The 21552-nt window shown below is 41.7% G+C and overlaps 1 protein-coding gene across 1 annotated transcript; it reads left to right on the top strand.

Annotated features, from left to right (window-relative positions):
- The first annotated feature begins 1931 nt into the window (after positions 1-1931).
- cand1 (cullin-associated and neddylation-dissociated 1) lies at positions 1932-21393 on the top strand. Its single transcript, XM_060889037.1, has 15 exons — positions 1932-2289; positions 8636-8779; positions 9835-9989; positions 10072-10195; positions 11265-11521; positions 12989-13094; positions 13867-14012; positions 14694-14986; positions 16373-16514; positions 17171-18664; positions 18962-19057; positions 19171-19340; positions 19432-19596; positions 20055-20162; positions 20266-21393. Exons 1-15 carry the CDS (start codon positions 2222-2224, stop codon positions 20488-20490), a joined length of 3693 nt encoding a protein of 1230 aa, XP_060745020.1. The 5' UTR covers positions 1932-2221; the 3' UTR covers positions 20491-21393.
- The last annotated feature ends 159 nt before the right edge of the window (positions 21394-21552 follow it).

The following is a 21552-nucleotide window of genomic DNA, read 5'->3' as shown; positions in this document are numbered from 1 at the left end:
AATGTTAACTAGTAAATGTCTCCTGGAAAAAATAGTTATGTTCTTCACCAAAACATTAAACTCTTCTCCATTTCCATTTATGCTTTTGCCACCTGCTGTCCATCGAAGAGGCATTTGGTACACAGCTGTTGTGGGTATTCTTTGAAATCATAAAGGATTTTTATGGCAAATTGGATATGAATTGGCCCTTGATTACTGCCAGTGTAATCAAACAGCTTTTGGAAATAAACTTGGCAGCCGTTGCCTTGAATACTTAAAATGGCAGCCTGATCATGCTTTGTAATTTGCATTATATTGCACTTTATCACTATAATAGGATATTTGTATATTCAAGATTGTTCAGAAATGTCCTTTTCACAGAATAGCCATTGCAGTTGTGTGTGTATTAGATTTGGAAGCACAAACATAGCTTCTCAATGTGTGTGTGTGTGTGTAAATTGGGATTGACTGCCACATCCATGGTCAGATACGCTCTGGATCTACCAAACCACACAAGGATAAAGACATATAATGTCATCATCAACTCTTATGGTGTGTGCCAGATTCCTGTTGCAAATGGTCCAAGTCCAGCATAGTCTGGTGATTTATCTGGACACAACAATGAAGATAATCATCAGCAATGATTCTCAGTGGAGCAGCTAGTGTAAAAACAACAATGTGTCACTTAATTATTTATTGAAAACAACATTATTGTTGAATTCTGGGATATCTGTACTTATCTAATCAATAGTTTGATTGTTGAGACAATCAAGAGTTTATTAGAGTTTATTTATTCACCTGACCCTTTAAACCACCTCTCTAGCCAAACAAAGTCCCAGAAAGATCTCTATTTCTTTGTGATCACACAACATCCCTTCCCATCGCACTCACACCCATAGTAATGAAATGCTTTGAGAGACTCATCATGAGGCACATCAAGACCCAGCTACCACCTTTACTGCACCCCCTGCAGTTTGCATATCGTCAAAACTCCATTGACGGACTATGCCACAAACCTTCATCTGGCTCTCACCCACCTGGACAATAAAGACACATATATACGAAAGCTGTTCATAGATTTCAGTTCAGCATTCAACACAATCGTCCCTCAGCACCTGATCGAGAAACTGAGCCTGCTGGGCCTGAGCATCTCCCTCTGCAACTGGATCCTTGTCTTCCTGAGTGAGAAACCTCAATCAGTCCAGATCAGGAACAGCATATCCAGCACCACCACTCTAAACACTGGAGCCCCTCAGGGCTGCATGCTCAGACCACTGCTGTTCACTTTGCTGACTCATGACTGTGTACCTTCACTAAATTCTGTCGGAGGACTAATGAGAGCATCATGAAGAGTGCCGTATCACAGTGTGGATATAGAACTGCATTGTTCTCCACATTGGGAAAATCCCACAAGACCAGTTGTTTCATAGATCCTCTCAGCCAGTCGTCTAGACATCACAATTTGGCCCTTGTCCAAGTCACTCAGATCCTTATGCTTGCCCATTTTACCTGCTTCCAACCCTCAGTTGCTCAGTTGTAAGTCACTCTGGATAAGGGTGTCTGCTAAATGCTGTAAATGTAAATGAGTGTATGTGTGTGTGAGTGAGTGTATATGCGTGTGAATGAGTGAATGAGTGTGTGTGTGTGTCTCACCAATAAACACCTTTAGATAAGTTTTTTTTTTAGAAAAGCCTGTATGTATGATGTATGAATGTATGTAAGTATGTATGAATGTTATTTATTATGTTTTATGTCGTCTTTGTTTAATAAACCTTTAAACATTGCCTTTCTGTCACGCCTTATTTCCTTTTTTTTTACTTCTACTTCCAGTTGTTTTTGTAAATCGATATGTACAGTAGGTCGCAAAAACAAACAGCTTACAGAGTTTCCATTTCCTGGTTTTGTCTCCAGATCATCGATACGACAATTCAGCTGCCACTCGAACCGAATTCCCACCCACAGAATTTTCCCCTCAACTTTGACCCGTGTAACGGCGCTGGTGTGGATCCGCAGCTCCTCCTTCTCCTGCACAGCGAAGTCGGACCTTCATTCAAACACCCAAACTGAAAAGGGATGAAAGTCTACTTCAGTCTCTACAGCCTAGACGAATAAACACGAGGAAACCGTGGAGAACCGGGCTTTACTTTGCAGCCGCAAACGCAAGACAGAGGAACAGGAGGAAACATCCTTCACACTTACAAGTGGTTGCTAGCAAAGCCGTAATTCACACAGCACTGCAAACATGGCGAGTGCTTCATATCACATCTCTAATCTGCTGGAGAAGATGACTTCAAGCGACAAGGATTTCAGGTAAATAATGGAGAAGGTTGCTAGAGAAATGGCTCACGGTTGCAACCGCAGACTCGTTGAGCTTGGAGCTTTTAAAAAAATGGTGAGATGAACTGAGTGAGTTTAGCATTAGCTTTAGCATTAGCATTGGCTGGCTAACTAGGCCGCGGATCAGCCGCTGTTTTGTTAAGTTGGTTAGCAGGCGTTAGCTTAGCATGCTAGCTTTGCTGTCAGACTTTCACTCGTATGTTTGTTTGTTTACGTTAAGTCATACTTCTTAATTGTGTTTTTGTCCTTCTTTTCTCATCTCTCAGCTTTAATATTGCTTTTTTTGGACGCGACCTGTACTAACTAATATACACCAGGTATAAGATGCTAAGTTAGCTAGCCAGCTAAATCGCAGTGTTGTTATTATGTTTTATTAAAGCGCTAACAACTAACTCTTCTGGTCAGGTATAGGATTTTCTTTACAGACTATTAGCAAGGGTGTACGTTTAGTAATTAATTAATAAAAGTGCTTTGTATTGTATAATATTGCATTGTATTTTATAATGTTGCTGTTAAGATTTAACAGCTGACTCCTTGGTGTAGCTTAGCACTGTTAGCTTAGCATTGTTAGCTTAGCCAGCTACTTTTCTGTCTCTCACCACTTGCACGGTTCTTTATTTTATTTACGTTTTCTACACAGTGTCGTCTAGTTGAATAAACAGTACCAGAGATGGGGAACTAACCCATAATCCTAACCCAGTTACAAGTAGGTTTTTGTTGTAAATATTGAAAGGTTTGTTAAAGTTAATGCTGCACAACTCTTTCACTGACTCAGGGCTGTTAGAGTTTGAACCCTTTACGGTATGATAAATATCACGGTGTCATGATATACCGGTATTAGTCGACCATTAAAAAAGAATACAGCTCAGTGGTGGAAAATGTATTATGAAATCTTCGTATGAAGGTTTGTATACGTTATATGATTATATGTACATGTTCCATCATGACAGTGTACATGTGCACTAAGTGAACTTCATGAACACATAGTGTGTTAAGTTTAGAGCAGAAAATCAGGAGTGTCCCATACACACAGAGTCCTGACCTTAACCCCAGTGAACACCATTAGTTAGGATGTACTGGAGCACTGACTGCACCCCGGACCACACCTGATATCAGGGTGGAAAGCCTTCTTAAAAGGGTAGCGTTTTTTTATAACACTGAAAGGGGATTGAATCCAGAATGGGATATTCTGCAAGCAAATATGGGTGTGACGGTCAGGTGTTCACATAATTCTGACTGTATAGGTACTATGATGTGGTAGCTTAGTGGTTAAGGCATTGGAAGGTTGTGAGTTTGAGTCCCAGGTCCATCAAGCTGCCCTTAATTTGCTCTTGATAAGGAAGTAAATGTATTTTGCTTGTATTTTATTTAAACGCACAGGACTGTGCTTCTTTCTTTTTTGAGAATGACAATATAAACAATTTTCTATTAACAAATCTCATCTTTTCATTGCACAATTTTCAGAACCATATTGGTGTTGCAGACATTGCATAAAAATTCTTTGGTCAGAAATAGAGATCAGTGGTCATTAAGTGCATCTGGCATTTTAAAATGTTTGTTTAAAAGCTCAGTGTAATGAGTGTTAGGCACTTCTAATAGAAGGATGTGAACCTCATGGGACAGCTACAGATTGTCAAACATAAAGGAAACATATGAACGGACAGAAAAATATCTATTACCTCAAGCTCATTTTAAAAAATTGGTCAAGCCATGTTGTCCTCTTTACCTACAAATAACTCAAAATTCCTCTTCTTCATCTTTTAAAGACATTTTCCCTACACATTGCATTACCTCTATTATACCGAGGGCTATTTACTGTTTGTGTGACACTATTTTCTGCACGGCGTGGTAGAAACCACTGCTGAAATTGCACTGTGTAAAACAGTACTTATGTTGTAAGTATTTATCATTTTGTCATTATGTGATGAATAGGAGCGAGGCTTGCAGAGCCAAAAGAACAAACTTAACATGCAGGGAGGTGCCGGCATGCTCAGCCAAAAAAATCTATAGCTGTTTTGTTTAGTTTTGTTCAGCAGTGCCAGTGTTGTTTTTAAATATTTCTCCATGTGCATGCCTGCTGAAGCCCTTAGAGCTCCTGAGGCATTATTTGTAGAGAAGGTTTCTCATGAGAGAGTTCAGGAGTGAAGAGTTTAGTCACACGTGCAATAGTGTAGCATATTACAGGTCAAGGTGTTTTTATTCTGCATATACAAATAACCAGCTAATTGATTGAACTGCCAGCTTCCAAATAATGTTTGTTATGCAGGAAGCCTGTAAGAGAATATGAAAAAGAAAAGGCTATATGTAGGGAGAACATTTGGATGCACAACACACCGTCAAGTCTCTGGAGCAGGTGATTGTTGCTCCACAGCAGGATGGAGCAGTGGTCAGATATGAAGCTCACGGGTCAGAGAGAAAACATTTTCAGTAACGTTCAGTACAACTCTGTGAAATGTGCACTACCATGGAGGCACATTCAGTACCTCAGGTTTGCGGATTAAGCTCCTTGTACATCGAAACTACAATTTCAGCTGTTCGCCACAGTTTTTATTTTACACCAGGCACCGCTTTTAAATTCTACACACCATTTATGCTTTCATTTCACCAGTGTGTGACACAATAAATCCACTTATCTGTACTGGCTGTTAGATTATTATAACCTACATAAAATTTCTTTTAACTAAGATCGAGCTCTAACTGTAGGGCTACAAGCCGAGCTATCGATCTGACATTCAGTAAAGCTTTTTTGCTCTTCAATATTTCTGTCAGTCAGACCTGTGTAATGCCATTAAGAAGAGAAAGGAAATTGCAGTAGAAAATGAAACTTCATTACAACACACTATCATTTTCCCTCTAGTGCAGAGGTATTCAACTAAAATTTAAAGAGGTCCAGTAAGAGAAAATTTCTTGAAGCAAAGTTTCGGAAGATCATAATGTCAAACTAGTTAGTGTGATATATATATTTAAGTAGCCTAGTAGTTGTATCAACATCTGCAAGCAATCAATACCTGACTGTCAAATCAAATAAATTCAGTACAATTCAAAAACCTTTTGACAATATTTATTGTTACGTAACATAGAACTGAATTATACATATGTATGATTGTATGTATAATGTTCTCTCATTAAATAAATAAAAGTAAGGCTACATTTCAAAATAAGAGAAAATAAATAAAATGTGAAAATTGTGTATGTTTAAATAAAGTGCTTAACTTTCTCTTTTATATCTCAGTGAGAGAACTGAGGACTAGCTTGGCTTGGCAGGATTTTAAACCTGGGCTTGAATGGAGTCAGGGCCGCTCTCATACACATGTGGAGGTGCTCATTAGTGACCCTGGAACCATATTTAGTTTGGATTATGTTCATTGTAGAGAAAGCTGCCTCGCAGTTGTATGTAGAGCCAAACATGGTCAGGATGTATAGGGCTACTTCCCTCTTTCTCAGGGACACTGTCTTCAGATTAGAGTGGATATGTTTGTTCAAAAAAATTTTTGTCGTCTCATAATGGTATTTCACAATGCCTCATAATATGAGACATTCTGGTGAAGTGTGACGTGTGAACAGACATCAGTCTCCGTCCGTCTGCACTCGTCTGTTTCTCTCCCTTTCTCCGTCTCACTCGTCTGTTTCTCTCCCTTTCTCCATCTCACGCGTCTGTTTCTCTCCCTTTGTTTTCTACTTCATGTGTAACTTTACTCTAATTCTCTCTCACCTGTCTTGCACTGTTGAGTCGCAGTGTTTACTTCAGGAATGCACAGACTTGATTGGTCTGTGCTTTTCCGTTACCTTTACCGTAAAGACTGCAAAAACTGCGGCAGTAAAATAGAAGCGCTTCGTCAAGTTTTAAATCATAACCTTTTGTTTTGGCTGTACAGTAGGTCCGGGTCCGGATTGGGCAGCTTCTGGGTCCGGACCCGGACCGCGGTCCGCCTGTTAGTGACCTATGCTCTAGTGGGTTACTGAAAATCCTTTTCCTAACTCTAACATATATTTGATTGGTTAAATATTAGACAGAAAGCCCATCTGTAGTTTTAATATCATATGAACATTCTACGCTTATATTTCTGGTCACTGTAGATTTAAGTAACAAGCAAAGGTTCAGCACTGAATGGTTTAAGATGCTTCCATGTTGCTAAGAGTATCACGTTATCAGCCCTTGCGGCTCTCAAAGGTTTGTAAAAATGCCTGTTAAATCTTCATCTGCTGTGTGCTCCGATTTCCTCTTTCATCATAAAATTACCCCATTGGAAGGTTTGCTTGCTCGCCATTTTGTTTCCTTGTGCAGACGTTCATTTACCCCGCAGTTGATTGGACCCCTATGCATTATTCATCCTGTCTTCAGCTCTCTAAAAATTGCTTCCCATCAAACCCCTGCCAAAGCAGCTGTTCACAGGCTGTATGTGTCTGTGTGATGGAGGCATGCGCCTCAGTTTGGATGCTGTAATTTTTTCCCCCTACTTCTCAAGCTCAGACTCAGCAGCTTTGATGTTCACGCCCAGGCAGGATAGAAGCCTAAAAGCTAATCCACTCTGGTTTTATCCCAAAGTGGGTTATGATGAGTTTACCAAATGCTGACATACAAGATGAGAGGCGAATGTGTTTAAATTAGCTCTTGAGTATTACCTGTGAGGATGTGGCATCTGGATGTATTTCTGCTAAGTTTATAATGCCAGTCTTCAGTGTCAGAGACTGGCTGTTTTACTCCAGCCGGCAGCTATCAATAAAATATTTCCTCTGATGTGAAACTCTGGTCTCAGTGCCACTACAGGGTCTATAACGATTGTAGGGGGGACAAAACAAAATGATGTGCACCACCTTTATCTAACCAATCTGGACTGTAATGCATCTTTACTTGCCTGTCGGTCTCAATGCTTGTCAGGTCAGGATGCTGAAGGACTTCTTTTAGCATTCAGGTGTTCTACCATGTTTTCTACGTGTGGCTTTGGAGGGGACACTAAACAGAGTGGACGTGTTTGTTTGGATTTTATCTTCTGTGAAATTCACTGGCAAGTGTTGGGTGGATGGTTGTTTAGCAGGTTACAATGCTAATCTATTTGAAATAGTTTGAAACCCAGTGATGCCAGAGCTTTCTATAACCATGCTCTTCAAGTGGGAGGAATGGCATAGTCTCTCTCCTCTGTCAATAAGAGCAACGCTAGCCAGCGCTCAATTACGTGGAAGAGGGCAGACAGAGCTTTACTCTGTGTGTTAGGCTGTCCTGTGATGCAGCTGTTTGTAAAGATATGAACGTTGCTTTATTTGTCTTATGATGAGCACGTATTGACCTTAACCCCTTCCTGGTTGGTAGCTGTTGTGTGACAAGGAGAGCTGCTTTATTTGTGGGAATTAGCATATTATTGAATTATCATCCAGTTGGCAGTTCAGTCAAATATAAGACAGACTAAATGCTTCCCATTAGAGCTGGGCAAAATGTCCTCTAATTTGAATCTATATGTATAAGAATCTATTAAAAAAAACGAATAAAACACCAGAGACTATAGGATAGATTTATTTTTTTTGAGCAACTTCTAAAAAATACTTTTGGCTTAGAAGCTCGTATCGTGGGTCGATTATTTTGAGCACATGAATAAATCCAGGCTTTTCAACTGTGTATATGGGCAGAATGTCTTTAGCGATGTAACGTGCCACAGCATCAGTAATATCTTTCCATCGAGGCCCCTGCTTGTCATATGGGATGCAGTGAGAAATGTGTCCGCTATGTTTTTCTGCTTTTTAGCTGGTGTTTTGGGGCTACTGCTGTCTTTTTTTTTTTCTTTTTTTTTCTTCTTTTCTTTAGCTCGCAGCGCCACACACACTTTAGTTGCCAGAAACTTCAGACAAATTTCACAGCGCGCTTTGTCTTGTTCAATGTCTAAAGTCGCGAACCTGAACCACTACAATACGACTAAAGAAACCGCGCCTCTCTTGGAAACAAGCTCTTTGGTTTAGTCAGAGCACGCTGCCATGTTGTATTACGTATTTCCCACGTGTGATTCCCGGGGTGGGGGTGGGTTGTTTTGGGGGGAAATTGACTTTAGTTTTTCAAAGTAATCTTATGTACACCACTGTAAAGCTTTTCAGTCTGGCATGAACATCATCGGTGATGTTACACATCGCTTCACTAGCATACAGATTGGAAATAAAGAGCTTGCAGAAGAAAACAGCTTGAAATGGCTTTACTGCTCATGTCTCCAAGTGAAAAGCGCAACTCTTAATGAGCTTTACGTTCAAAGGAAAAACACACTTGTATTTTGTACCTCAGTCGAATCTGTAGAGCTGTAGGTTCATAGCTTAATCGGCATGTCTTGTGTTCTTACAGATTCATGGCCACTAATGACTTGATGTCAGAGCTGCAGAAGGACTCGATCAAGCTGGATGACGACAGCGAGCGGAAAGTGGTCAAGATGATCCTTAAACTTCTGGAAGACAAAAACGGAGAAGTTCAGAACCTGGCAGTGAAATGGTACTAGCAGGAATGTGCTGGTAGAATTGTTTTTATGTGTCTAGATGAAAAAAGTCTTGCCCACACACCACCACAGTGGCTCTTTAACACATTTATGTCACATTTATGTGTTGCAGCTCGTATTATTTGTGTCTGCAACACCGAGCTGAAAGAATGCTGACTATGTTGTTAGTTTTGTCCTCACCATGATTGCATGTTACCTCTTTTTTTTTTAGACTGTCAGGGAAATCGCAGCTCAATGAGACTACAGCTGTGTTAAATGTTGATGATTGACAGAGCAGAGTGGTTTAGTGCTAAGCATCAGAGTAAATTTGCCTTCATTTACATTCATTAACATAATCCTGAGAAAATCGCAGCGGATCAACCGTTTATTTTCCATTTCTTTTCATAAAAAAAAAAAAAAAAACAGTGGAAAAGAACATTACTCCGTACAGAGTTGGGAAAAGTTTGTTTTTGATCAGTACATTTAAATGAGGTGATTGTTGTTTAAATTAGCTACCTGTTTATCTACAGACACCAGATTAGGAACGAGATGCTTTTTACCTCGCGGATGAAAGTTTTTACCAGATGAACGTCGTTTATTAGAGGAGGGCGATCTTTCAGTATCAGCAGTTATCATGCAGGTTTGATTGTAAGTCAGGATCTTGGATGTGGATGTGTTGGTGGTGGGATTCACATCTAGAACTACAGTATCGACGTGCAACACGTGGCTCAGAAATGCATTCTTTTTACATATGCGCACCAAATATAAAGCTCTGTTTTGAAAAGTCAATAGCAAGGATATGTTTTCTTTCCGCTTATCCAGCAGATAACAAGAACACAGCTACAAAGCTAAAGCTCAGACTGTGATCCACTTCTGTAGTTAGTTTATAGATAAAGTCCACCCCTAAAATGAATAATGAAACAACTGAATTGCCATTTTGTTTCTTCATCCTGCACCGATCGCAGCTCTTTAAAAGCTCTAAAAAAATAAAATCATCTTGGAGCATGAAGAAAAAAAACAAATAAAATCTGTTTTAAGTTGTTGTTAGAATGCTGGCGATTTTGTGTCGTAGTTTGGGACCGCTCGTGAGCAAAGTAAAGGAGTACCAGGTTGAGACGATCGTGGACACGTTGTGCACGAACATGCTGTCAGATAAAGAGCAGCTTCGAGACATTTCCAGCATCGGTCTGAAGACGGTGATCGGAGAGCTCCCACCAGCATCTAGCGGTAATATTCCTCTACATTTCTCTCTTCAGAACACAGTGTTCTTAAGTACAGTCACATTTACAGTTCTGTTTCCCCCCCGCAGGGTCTGCCCTCGCTGCCAGTGTTTGTAAAAAAATAACCGGCCGTCTCACAAGTGCCATTGCCAAGCAGGAGGATGTGTCAGTGCAGCTCGAAGCGCTGGACATCATGGCTGACATGCTGTGCAGGTACACTCAGACACGCTGATGTGAAAATGATGATCTGCCTCTCTCTGTCCTCTTTATTTCATTAGAATACAGATATTATCGGTACACAGAAGTGCGTCTAACAGACATTTTTGGTTTTCTAAAAATAAATAGATCAACAGAAGAATAAGAAAAGACACCTTAGATCTAGGCTGGGATAAGTTATTTAACCCAGTGGCAGAAAGTTAATCCATGCTCTAATTTCTTTGGCTTTAACTACAGAGTAAAGTCACCATGTGCTTTGATCAGCACTGCATGACGTCTCCTACGTTGTGAGAAAATGAAGTACAGCTGTGAGTTAATTTTGACCAGGCCATTTCTAGTTTTTCAGTATGCCATGGAGAACCACAGAGCTGCATGGGCTCATAGAGCTCCTGGCTTCGCTGCCATTCTAGCTGATTTATACAATTTTCAGATCTAATTTTATTATACTGTCAGCAGTTAAGTAGGGCTCTGACTGGCCCACAATTTGTGATTATGTTTATACGGCTGAATTCTGAACCATAAACAGTTTAAATGGCAGCGATGGGTTTAGATGCAAAAACAAAACCATGAATATTGATGCCAATATCTTATGTTGATGAACATCACGATTCAAAGGACTAGAGCTCTAGTCAATTTTTAGACCAATGTTTTAAATGTTGTACTTGCAGATGATTTCATATTTTATAGTCACGTATATTTATTCTAAAGAAAAAAGTGAATTAGCAACACCTCTGTTCTACTCAGAATCATATCCATGTGCTTGTTTTTTCTAAACATAAAAAGAAACAGTATTGGTGCTTTATGTAGATGAATTTAAGAAAGACCATGTAGATTTAATTAGAAATAAGCAAAGCATCAGAATGTCAAAATGATGATATAATTGGTTGAAGGGGAAGATAAACCTGAAGAGGTATTGCTGTGAACATTCACATCCCAAGGCTTGCTAATAAGAGCACTGTGTATGTCCAGGCACACACACTCGTATGTTGGTCTTTTTTTTTTAAGTATAGTTTCAAAGATAAAGCTATGCTTGACATAGCTAATGGGTTCTGATATTATTGTTTAGACAAGGAGGCCTGTTGGTGAACTTCCACCCCTCCATCCTGAGCTGCCTGCTGCCCCAGTTGACCAGCCCTCGGCTGGCTGTGAGGAAGAGGACCATTATAGCTCTGGGTCATCTGGTCATGAGCTGTGGGAACCTTGTCTTCGTAGACCTCATCGAGCACTTACTGTCCGAGCTCTCGCGCAACGACTCCATGTCCACCACTCGCACTTATATCCAATGCATCGCCGCCATCAGTCGACAAGCTGGCCACAGAATCGGTGAGAAAACGCAGTTTATCCGCGTGGAAGCTTTCTAGTCTTTCTTTTTAAAGTCGTCATTTCGTGTGCTTTACACATAAACCAGATCAAACTGTAATAGTGCTTATCTGGAATACACCACATTTGCAATCACAATGGTAACATTTTGTCCCGGGGCACATTTTTAGTTCTGCTTGCTTTGAGTTCCTGAATGGCTTACTAGACTTGTTTACATGCAGCCTAATAATCCGTTAATAATCCCTTTTGATATTCTAAACAAAATGTAATAAACCCTCACATATACACCTACGCTGGAATAAGGGAAGCCCTCAGAAGTCATGTTTGAATGTTGAGGTACATGAGAATGTGAATTCAGTATGAATTTTTTTTTTTGTATCTATTAATATACATGTATGTATATTGTCAGATTTATTTTTAATTTACAGTGCTTTAGGGTTACTGAGGGGTTTTGTTCCAGTCTGAACTTTGCTTTATTCACCTGCGTAATGTTTTTTGTTTTTGTTTTATTTCCTTTTACACAATTCATTGCACGTTTGTAGAATAACAGGAATAGCCACTTTTATAGATTATTGTTGTTCAGATCCAGGATCTCTGCTAATCCGCTTGGTGCAGAATTTTTTTCAACAAACATAATCTATTAAGATATTAGACACGTTAATCATATATCTGCGATAATGGAGCCATAGAGCGTTTTATTTCTCAGCTTTTTTCGTCTAGGACATCTTTTCATTTAAATTTGTCATTAGATTCAAGATGACGTTTATAGATCTGCTTGTTTGTTGAGTTTTATTAAGCCCGTTCAGTTCAATCTGACTGACAATGTCAATAAAAAATAAAATAATTTGGGTACCGGGCCGTGATTCCCACCACTGTAATAAAATGAAAACGTTGAGCACGTGGCTGTGCTTCAGGGAACTCTGAGAGTCCCCAAGCTGCACCTGGAGTACCGATCAGAAAATACAGAGTGCGCTCTGGAAGCAGGCTGAGCAAGTTCTTCGTACGTTAGTATTTGACTGGCAACGGATCTGCCGGCACACCGTTATTACCTGTCACCTCGTCACTGTGCGCCGTCCCACGTCGGCACCGCTGAGACGCACCCAGACCGGCGCGGGTGAAATGAAGTGAAAAGTCATTTAGGTTAGCTGTGCTAGCGAGCATGTTCAGCCGTCGGCCAATTACCAGCTCTTTTTGATGAGACAAAGACAGCAGCCATTAAGATGTGCAAGATTACATAGTCAAGTGCATTCAAAGCAATTTTGTAGCGCTCTCTCTCCTGCTACTAGTTTTTAATTAAGTTTCGAATGTGACATCTTTTATTCATCCTGACTAAATAGAGAAGCCTTTATCAGGCAATATAGATTTTTCACAACATTTTAAATTCAGTCCTTCAGCTGTTGCTTTAAAGATTAGCCGACACGTACGTAACAGACGGACGAACGTTAACCGTGCTGTTCTTATCCTCTACAGGCGAGTACCTGGAAAAGATCATTCCATTAGTGGTGAAGTTCTGTAACATTGATGATGACGAGCTGAGGGAATACTGCATACAAGCATTTGAGTCCTTCGTCAGGAGGTTTGTATTCGCAGAACTGGTTCGCATCTACACCGACGGACAAATAAATTCATTAGCAAGTTCATCAAGGAAGTAAAAACCTCGTACAGTGTCAAGATTTGTGTGTGTGAGTTCATAGAGATCAACCCCTCCCAACCGAATGCTATTTAAATGCTGAGTAATAATAATAATGCTTGAGTGAGTGCTCAGATTCCTGGGGAAAGGAAGATTCTGGTGTAGCCTTAGTTCTCTTAATAGAGGGTGAGATCTTCAGATGACGTGGGGGGTGCGGGGGGGAGACAGTCAAGTGAAGTGTAAGGTAAAGTATTTGCTTTGCTTTCTATATAAAACACCTTAGATGGGAAAATAGACACCATTCGGCAGTCTGATGCTGTGGATTCAGCCTCATAAATGTCAGCGAATACTTGTTCTTGCTTATTCACAGTCACCTCATCTCCTTATCTCCACATCACCTCATTATAGTGGCTTCCAGTAGGGGAAATGAATTTCAGCCAGCCACCCTTTTTCTCTTTACAGCATTTCACTTTTACTACTCTCAAGAAGTGTGCTTTCTGTGGGTTTTAAGCGCACTCTGTATTTCTTCAGCTGGAGAACTGACAGATATGTAGAGAGGATTATCTGCTTGTGTTTTTCCAAGATAAGCTTGTATAGACTGAGAGCTGAACAGAAGAGAACACAGCCTACTGTATCCCAACTGGGCATGTGCAATAATTTTGAATAGTATTCAGAACTGTGTCTAATCCAGTAACACACTCTCTGCTTCTGTACCTAGGTGTCCAAAGGAAGTTTACCCCCATGTCCCAACAGTCATCAACATCTGCCTCAAGTACTTAACCTATGACCCCAACTATAACTACGATGACGAGGATGAAGATGAGAATGCAATGGATGCAGACGGTGTTGATGAAGACTACCAAGGTATTTAAGACGAGATGTAGGATGAAGACTGCCCCGGTCTCTATCCAGCCTTTGCTGGGTGGATTAAGGACCAAATCCTTTGTTTTCCTCTAAAACCAGTTTGGTTCTGTTCTCCATATTGAGTCTGCTGGAACTTATGACACTTCCTGAAAGCAGCAGATTGATCACTGGTCTTTCACATGAGCTCACTTATGGCACTCGTTTCATATTCAGGGTGTGGGTGGTGTGCCAGACTGTCTTCAGGCAATTATATCAGATATAACAGCTTGAGCGTGTGACCAGGACAAATACAGGTCCTTCGTTTTTTTTTTTTTTTCCTCCTCCTGTTCATTTCTTTGCATATGAAGTTGTGTTTTTTTGTATGGCTCTATCACTCACTATAGAGGATATTACTCTACTATAGAGGAGCTTCAGAGTGTTTAGATCACTGTGCACTTAAAGGCATCTCTCACTCATACAGCTGAACTGAGAGGCATTGGGACTTTGAGACGCAACGTTTTTCTGCTCTTTCAATTGAGTCAAGGGGGTTAAAGGCGGGTTCTGTGCAGAAGCACATAGAGCTACTGTTACAATTACTGCTTTGGAGACTTTGCTCAATGAAGTAATTGTAACAGTAGCTCTACATTTGTGGCTTGTTGTTTACCTACGTGTCACTAACTCTGCTGCTCAAAACCATTGCAGGAAGTGATGATGAATACAGTGATGATGATGACATGAGTTGGAAGGTGCGGCGGGCTGCAGCTAAATGCCTGGATGCTGTGGTGAGCACCCGGCATGAGATGCTGCCTGAGTTCTACCGCACAGTCTCCCCAGCACTTATTGCCCGCTTTAAGGAACGTGAGGAGAACGTAAAGGCTGACGTGTTTCATGCCTACCTGTCCCTGCTCAAACAGACACGGCCCGCCCAGAGCTGGCTGTGTGACCCGGATGCTATGGAGCAAGGCGAGACTCCGCTCACAATGCTACAGAGCCAGGTGGAACACACTCAGTCTATATTTGTGCGTGTGCGCGTGTGTGTGTGCGCGTGTGTGTGTGTGCGCGTGTGTGTGTGTGTGTGTGTGTGCGCGTGTGTGTGTGTGCGCGTGTGTGTGTGCGCGCGTGTGTGTGTGCGCGCGTGTGTGTGTGTGCGCGTGTGTGTGTGTGCGCGTGTGTGTGTGTGCGCGTGTGTGTGTGTGCGCGTGTGTGTGTGTGCGCGTGTGTGTGTGTGCGCGTGTGTGTGTGTGCGCGTGTGTGTGTGCGCGTGTGTGTGTGTGTGTGTGTGTGCGCGTGTGTGTGTGTGCGCGTGTGTGTGTGCGCGTGTGTGTGTGTGCGCGTGTGTGTGTGTGCGCGTGTGTGTGTGCGCGCGTGTGTGTGTGCGCGCGTGTGTGTGTGTGCGCGTGTGTGTGTGTGCGCGTGTGTGTGTGTGCGCGTGTGTGTGTGTGTGCGTGTGTGCGCGTGTGTGTGTGTGTGCGTGTGTGTGTGCGCGTGTGTGCGCGTGTGTGCGCGTGTGTGCGCGTGTGTGTGCGTGTGTGTGTGCGCGTGCGCGTGTGTGTGCGTGCGTGCGAGCGCGTGCGTGCGTGTGCGTGTCTCACGCGTCCTGGAAATCCTGGAAAATTAATGACCAACGTTCCAGTCCTGGACAACACATGGAAAATGAGAGAAAACATAAATTGTCCTGGAAAAAATCTTGTTGTCCTAGAAAATTATTATTTTTAAATGTTCTTGATCATTTAAAGAACAGTTTACAACTAGTCAAAACAATTAACGTTAGTAACAGAAAGCGCTCTGTTCAGGGACACTGAGTTTTGACGGGTTTTTTGTTATGTTGTTTAATCTCGCTGTGACGGATGCCGCTATCTTGTGTTGGCGGTTTCAGGTGCTAGGAATGGTTTAAGTGCTCGAATGTTTTCAGCAAATGGTGACGGGTAAGCAGGTTATATTAACCTTGTTAATCTGAATATCATGTGCAAAGGGAATGCACAGCAAACTAAAGCATGCATGACGGCATTGGCCTGAGAAAGGAAAGGGTATTAATATGTGCTGTCTTTTTATTTTATAAAGGTTGAAATTTCATTCACATGACACATTGTCTTTAAAAGTATAGTTAAGTAATAGCCATAAAGTGTACGTTGTTTTTAAGACTTCTGGAGAGAAGAACATATTGCTTTAGGCCGTGAATCTATGAGCCTTGTCTTTTTTTGCTAAATTTGAAATGTCCTGGAAAATGATCTCTGAAAAAGAGTGGGAACCCTGTGTGTGTGTGTGTGTGTGTGTGATCCTCTGTACATACAGTACACACACACATTCATGTTTCATAAGCAAAACACATGGCATCACTTAAATATTTTGAAGTTCTAAACAAAAGTTGCTTGTTTTTGTAGGTGCCCATGATTGTGAAAGCCCTGCATAAACAAATGAAGGAGAAGAGTGTGAAGACCAGGCAGTGCTGCTTCAACATGCTGACAGAGCTGGTAAATGTGCTCCCTGGGGCTCTGACCCAGCACATCCCAGTGCTCATCCCAGGTATGTGCCTCTGGCTTTCCCTGGATTTTACGTTGGCCTGAATGTTTTCTACTCACACTTGTTCAAGTTTATATTAGGACCTGATAGAATGATGACTTAATATGAGGATTGTGAAAAATGATGTAACACATGTTCTAAATTACACACACAGATTTGAAGAAGCAGAATTTTTCAACTCTCCAAAAATGATCTCTTTTGTTTGCTTTGCTGACTTTTATAAAAAGAATGTGAGAATCACTGGTGTTTTAAACAATTTATTATGGGTAAGGGTAAACCTCTGCTTTCTATATAATGCCCGCATTCTATTTTAAAGGCTCCCTATGTTTTTTTTATTTATTTATTTATTTATTTATTTTAATTATTATTATTTTTTTTTATTCATTCTATAAGAATTAGGTTTATTGGCCAAGTGCGTTGACACACACACAAGGAATTTGGTTCCAGCTCTTTGTGACTCTCAAAAATAACGTACATTATACTATAGACTATATTGTGTATAGACTATACAAAAAGACATAAATAACATTATACTATACAAAAAAATGTAGATGTGATACAATAAACAGTATGAGTATTAAATATGAGTGTGAGAAGTGCATGGTAGTGCAAATAACAATACTGTGCAATATTCACACTTTTTTTTTTTTTTTCTTTAGGAATCATATTCTCTCTAAATGACAAATCAAGCTCCTCCAATCTGAAGATTGATGCCCTGTCCTGTTTATATGTGATCCTGTGCAATCACCAGCCTCAAGTCTTCCACCCCCACGTTCAGGCCTTGGTGCCCCCTGTAGTTGCCTGTGTGGGCGATCCCTTCTACAAGATCACCTCAGAAGCCCTGTTGGTCACCCAACAGCTGGTGCGGGTAATCCGGCCCCTTGACCAAACGGATGCCTTTGATGCCTCGCCCTACATTAGTGACCTCTTTGCCTGCACCATCAAGCGTCTCAAGGCAGCTGACATTGATCAAGAGGTTAAAGAGCGTGCCATCTCTTGCATGGGCCAGATCATCTGCAACCTTGGTGACAGTCTGGGTGCAGATCTCCCAGGCACGCTCTGCATCTTTCTGGAGCGGCTGAGGAACGAGATCACTAGATTGACTACGGTGAAAGCTCTGACACTGATTGCTGGCTCGCCTCTCAAGATCGACTTGCGTCCCATCCTAGCCGATGCAGTTCCGATCCTAGCCTCGTTTCTGCGCAAGAATCAACGGGCGCTGAAGTTGAGCACTTTGGCAGCTCTAGACATACTGGTTAAGAACTACAGTGACAGTGTGACACCAGCCATGATTGACGCTGTGCTAGATGAGCTGCCGCCGCTCATCAGTGAGAGTGACATGCACGTCTCACAGATGGCCATCAGCTTCCTGACCACACTGGCCCGCGTGCACCCAGACTCTCTTGCCAAGATCAGTGGCTCCATCCTTTCCGAGCTCATTGCGCTAGTGCGCTCACCCCTGCTGCAGGGTGGTGCTCTTGGTGCTATGCTAGAATTTTTCCAAGCTCTAGTGGGCACTGGCACAGCCAGCCTTGGCTACATGGACCTGCTACGCATGCTTACCAGCCCTGTGTATGCACAGAGTGCCTCACTCACCCACAAGCAGTCCTACTACTCCATCGCCAAGTGCGTGGCAGCCCTCACCCGTGCCTGCCCTAAAGAGGGGCCAGCTGTTGTCGGTCAGTTCATCCAGGACGTCAAGAACTCGCGTTCTACTGACTCTATCCGCCTGCTGGCCCTGCTCTCCCTGGGTGAGGTGGGTCACCATGTAGACCTGAGTGGCCAGCCTGAACTCAAAACCGTGATCCTGGAGGCCTTCTCCTCTGCCAGTGAAGAGGTCAAGTCAGCTGCCTCATATGCACTGGGCAGCATTAGCGTGGGCAACCTGCCTGAGTACCTGCCTTTTGTGCTCCAAGAGATTTCGGGCCAAGCCAAGCGTCAGTACCTGCTGCTGCACTCGCTCAAAGAGATCATCAGCTCTGCATCAGTAGCTGGCCTCAAGCCATACGTGGAGAGCGTGTGGACTCTGTTGCTCAAGCACTGCGAGTGTACAGAGGAAGGCACCCGCAACGTGGTGGCAGAATGCTTGGGCAAGCTCACACTTATAGACCCTGAGACGCTACTGCCTAGACTAAAGGGCTATCTCTTATCAGGTAAGCATCATACGTGAAACTTGAGATTACTTTACTTCATTCTATCAGTGAATGTAGCTGAGGCAGTTAAACTGCACAAGGGGTCCTGGTGCCATATCTTAGATTCGATTTGAAAAGTGAAAAGATGTGAGCAGGTTTATGATGGCCGAGGGTATGAAAAGTGTGGAATGCATTAGTGTTGCATAGCATTGTGATGGTCGGGCTGCTCAAGGACGAAGATGAATCATACTCTGGTTTGATTATCTACTTTCATTGCAGTACCATTTACTGATGCTCGTTTTTTTTTTTTCTTTTCAGGATCATCCTATGCCAGAAGCTCAGTAGTTACTGCTGTAAAGTTTACAATTTCAGACCACCCTCAGACAATTGATCCTCTACTGAAAAACTGCATAGGTAAGCTCTTTGCTTTCAGACTGCAAATATTGTCTCCTCCTTTTCTAAAAAAAAAATGTAATTAAAAATAAATTCTTTTTTTTTTTTTTTCTGTTTCATAACAATGATTTTAGGTGATTTCCTAAAAACATTGGAAGACCCAGACCTTAATGTGCGAAGAGTAGCTCTTGTTACATTCAACTCTGCGGCCCACAATAAGCCCTCACTTATCCGAGACCTCTTGGACACTGTACTTCCTCACTTATACAATGAGACCAAAGTGCGCAAAGAGCTGATTAGAGAGGTGGGTGTAACTTATTTTCTTCTCATTTGTTCTAATTGTTAGTGTCTTAATTCATTCAGCGCTCATCCGGTTTGTCCTTGGTGTGTGTTAGGTTGAAATGGGTCCGTTCAAGCACACGGTGGACGACGGGCTGGACATCCGGAAGGCTGCTTTCGAGTGCATGTACACTCTTTTAGACAGCTGCCTCGATAGACTCGACATCTTTGAGTTTCTTAATCATGTCGAAGATGGACTTAAAGACCATTATGATATCAAGGTAGAGCATTATTCCTCATTAGTGCACCAAGCTATGAATCTTTTATGACTTCAAAGCTTTTTGCCATACAGATCATTTGTCAAATACAGAAGATGAAAGAATACAAAAAAAAAATCTGAAGGCATATCAAAGCCTCTGCAGTGTATTAGATATTACAAATAAAGAGAATTTAGTCTAGAGATGCGCAGTATGCACAGAGCCATGCGCCAGTGCTTGGATCCCAAAAAATGTAGTTTGCTGGGAAAAAAAGGGCCACATAATTAACATCAGTTAATTAACACCTTAGTCCTGGTCGTGGTGGTTTAGATTAGGCTGCTAGTTTATTTATTTTGGGTAATAATAAATGAGGCAGTATTCACACACCATGATTTCGGTCACACCCACTTCATGGTTTAGATACAGCTGCCTTTGTGTTCTACACCTAATGTTGTACTTCAACCCCATCCACCCCCATTTAGATGCTGACGTTCCTGATGCTGGCCCGACTCTCCACTCTGTGTCCTAGTGCTGTACTGCAGAGGTTGGACAGACTGGTGGAGCCTCTCAGAGCCACATGTACTACAAAGGTTAATAAAAATGATTCTTCCACAAGCAGTCCATCCTTTATTATATAGTGTGTGCTTGTAGCAATAACAAGTGCTAATCTGTTCTGCTTTCTTGCTCTTTTAGGTAAAGGCAAACTCTGTAAAGCAGGAGTTTGAAAAGCAGGATGAGCTGAAGCGGTCAGCCATGCGGGCGGTGGCCGCTCTGCTTACCATCCCCGAGGCGGAGAAGAGCCCCCTGATGAGCGAGTTTCAGTCACAGATCAGCTCCAACCCCGAGCTCGCTGCCATCTTCGACAGCATCCAGAGGGACTCCTCTTCGGCCAACATGGAGTCCATGGACACCAGTTAAACCGCATCTGGCGCACTCACCACCTTCGTTTGCAAACAAAAAGCTGCAACAATCCTGGGGGACCCTTTTATTGTTTCATGCATTGCATTGAATCAACAATTATAGGAGGGGAAAAAAAAATCAAAAAGCTTAAAAACATGAAATGGCTTAAAATATGAAAAAGCTCAAAATAAATAAAAAGGAAGACGTTCTATTTCTTAAGCTTCTAAGCTTATGTTCATTTTTTTGTCCCATGTTTTTTTTTTTTTTTTACCCCATCATTCTTTGCTTTTCTCCGTTTGGTTGTTGCCGAGTTGAGGGACGTGGACAGACATCCTAGAGACAGACTGTATGAGCTTACTTATGATTATGATGGGGAGATATATTCTTTTCATTCTTCACTGTAGACTCTTATCGGATTGACAGGGGTACACGTTAGCGTTTAAGTCAGTCTGCCTGATCTATGGACCATCTTTCTTGTTTGTTACCTTTTTTTTTTCATACCAGACCAGTTTTAATGGGTGTTTTTGTACAATTTGAATGTCATCTTTTGTCTCTTCACTGTCTAAATTGCTGGTTGACAGGTCGTAGGTTCCCAGAGAGACCTGTTAGATACATTCTATTAAAGAACCCAAGACGTTGTTGGAAGATGCTGTTGGGCGAGTGAATACTGCTTTATTCACCCCTTTTTACCTGACCCTAAACATCAGTTTAACATTCCCACCATCTGCAGATTTACATGGTGTAAACAGCATGTATTAGACATCCAGTGACCTAAATACACTCTGTGTGTAAGATTTGCTGACTGTTTTTTTTGTTTGGCAGAAACATACAGAAGTGAAGTCTGATTCAACATTATGAGAAATAACTGCTCTGTATGGACATGAGTTTCACACACGTGAATAAAAATATTAGTGGAGAGTATTGTGTGATTATCTGCAGGGTTGTGTTACAGCATACATGCACTGCAGTCATGCAATCAGATTGTCATCTCAGTTTTTCCAGGTTGGTTCAGTGACCTTGCTTTTAGCTTTGTGTTTTATATCCCAGTATCGTCTTAATTTTCCTTTTTTTTTTTATTTA

Source organism: Tachysurus vachellii, chromosome 16 (genome assembly GCF_030014155.1).
Source record: "Tachysurus vachellii isolate PV-2020 chromosome 16, HZAU_Pvac_v1, whole genome shotgun sequence".
NCBI lineage: Eukaryota > Metazoa > Chordata > Actinopteri > Siluriformes > Bagridae > Tachysurus > Tachysurus vachellii.
The sequence above is the reverse complement of the archived record's forward strand: the minus strand, read 5'-3'. Positions and strand labels throughout refer to the sequence as shown.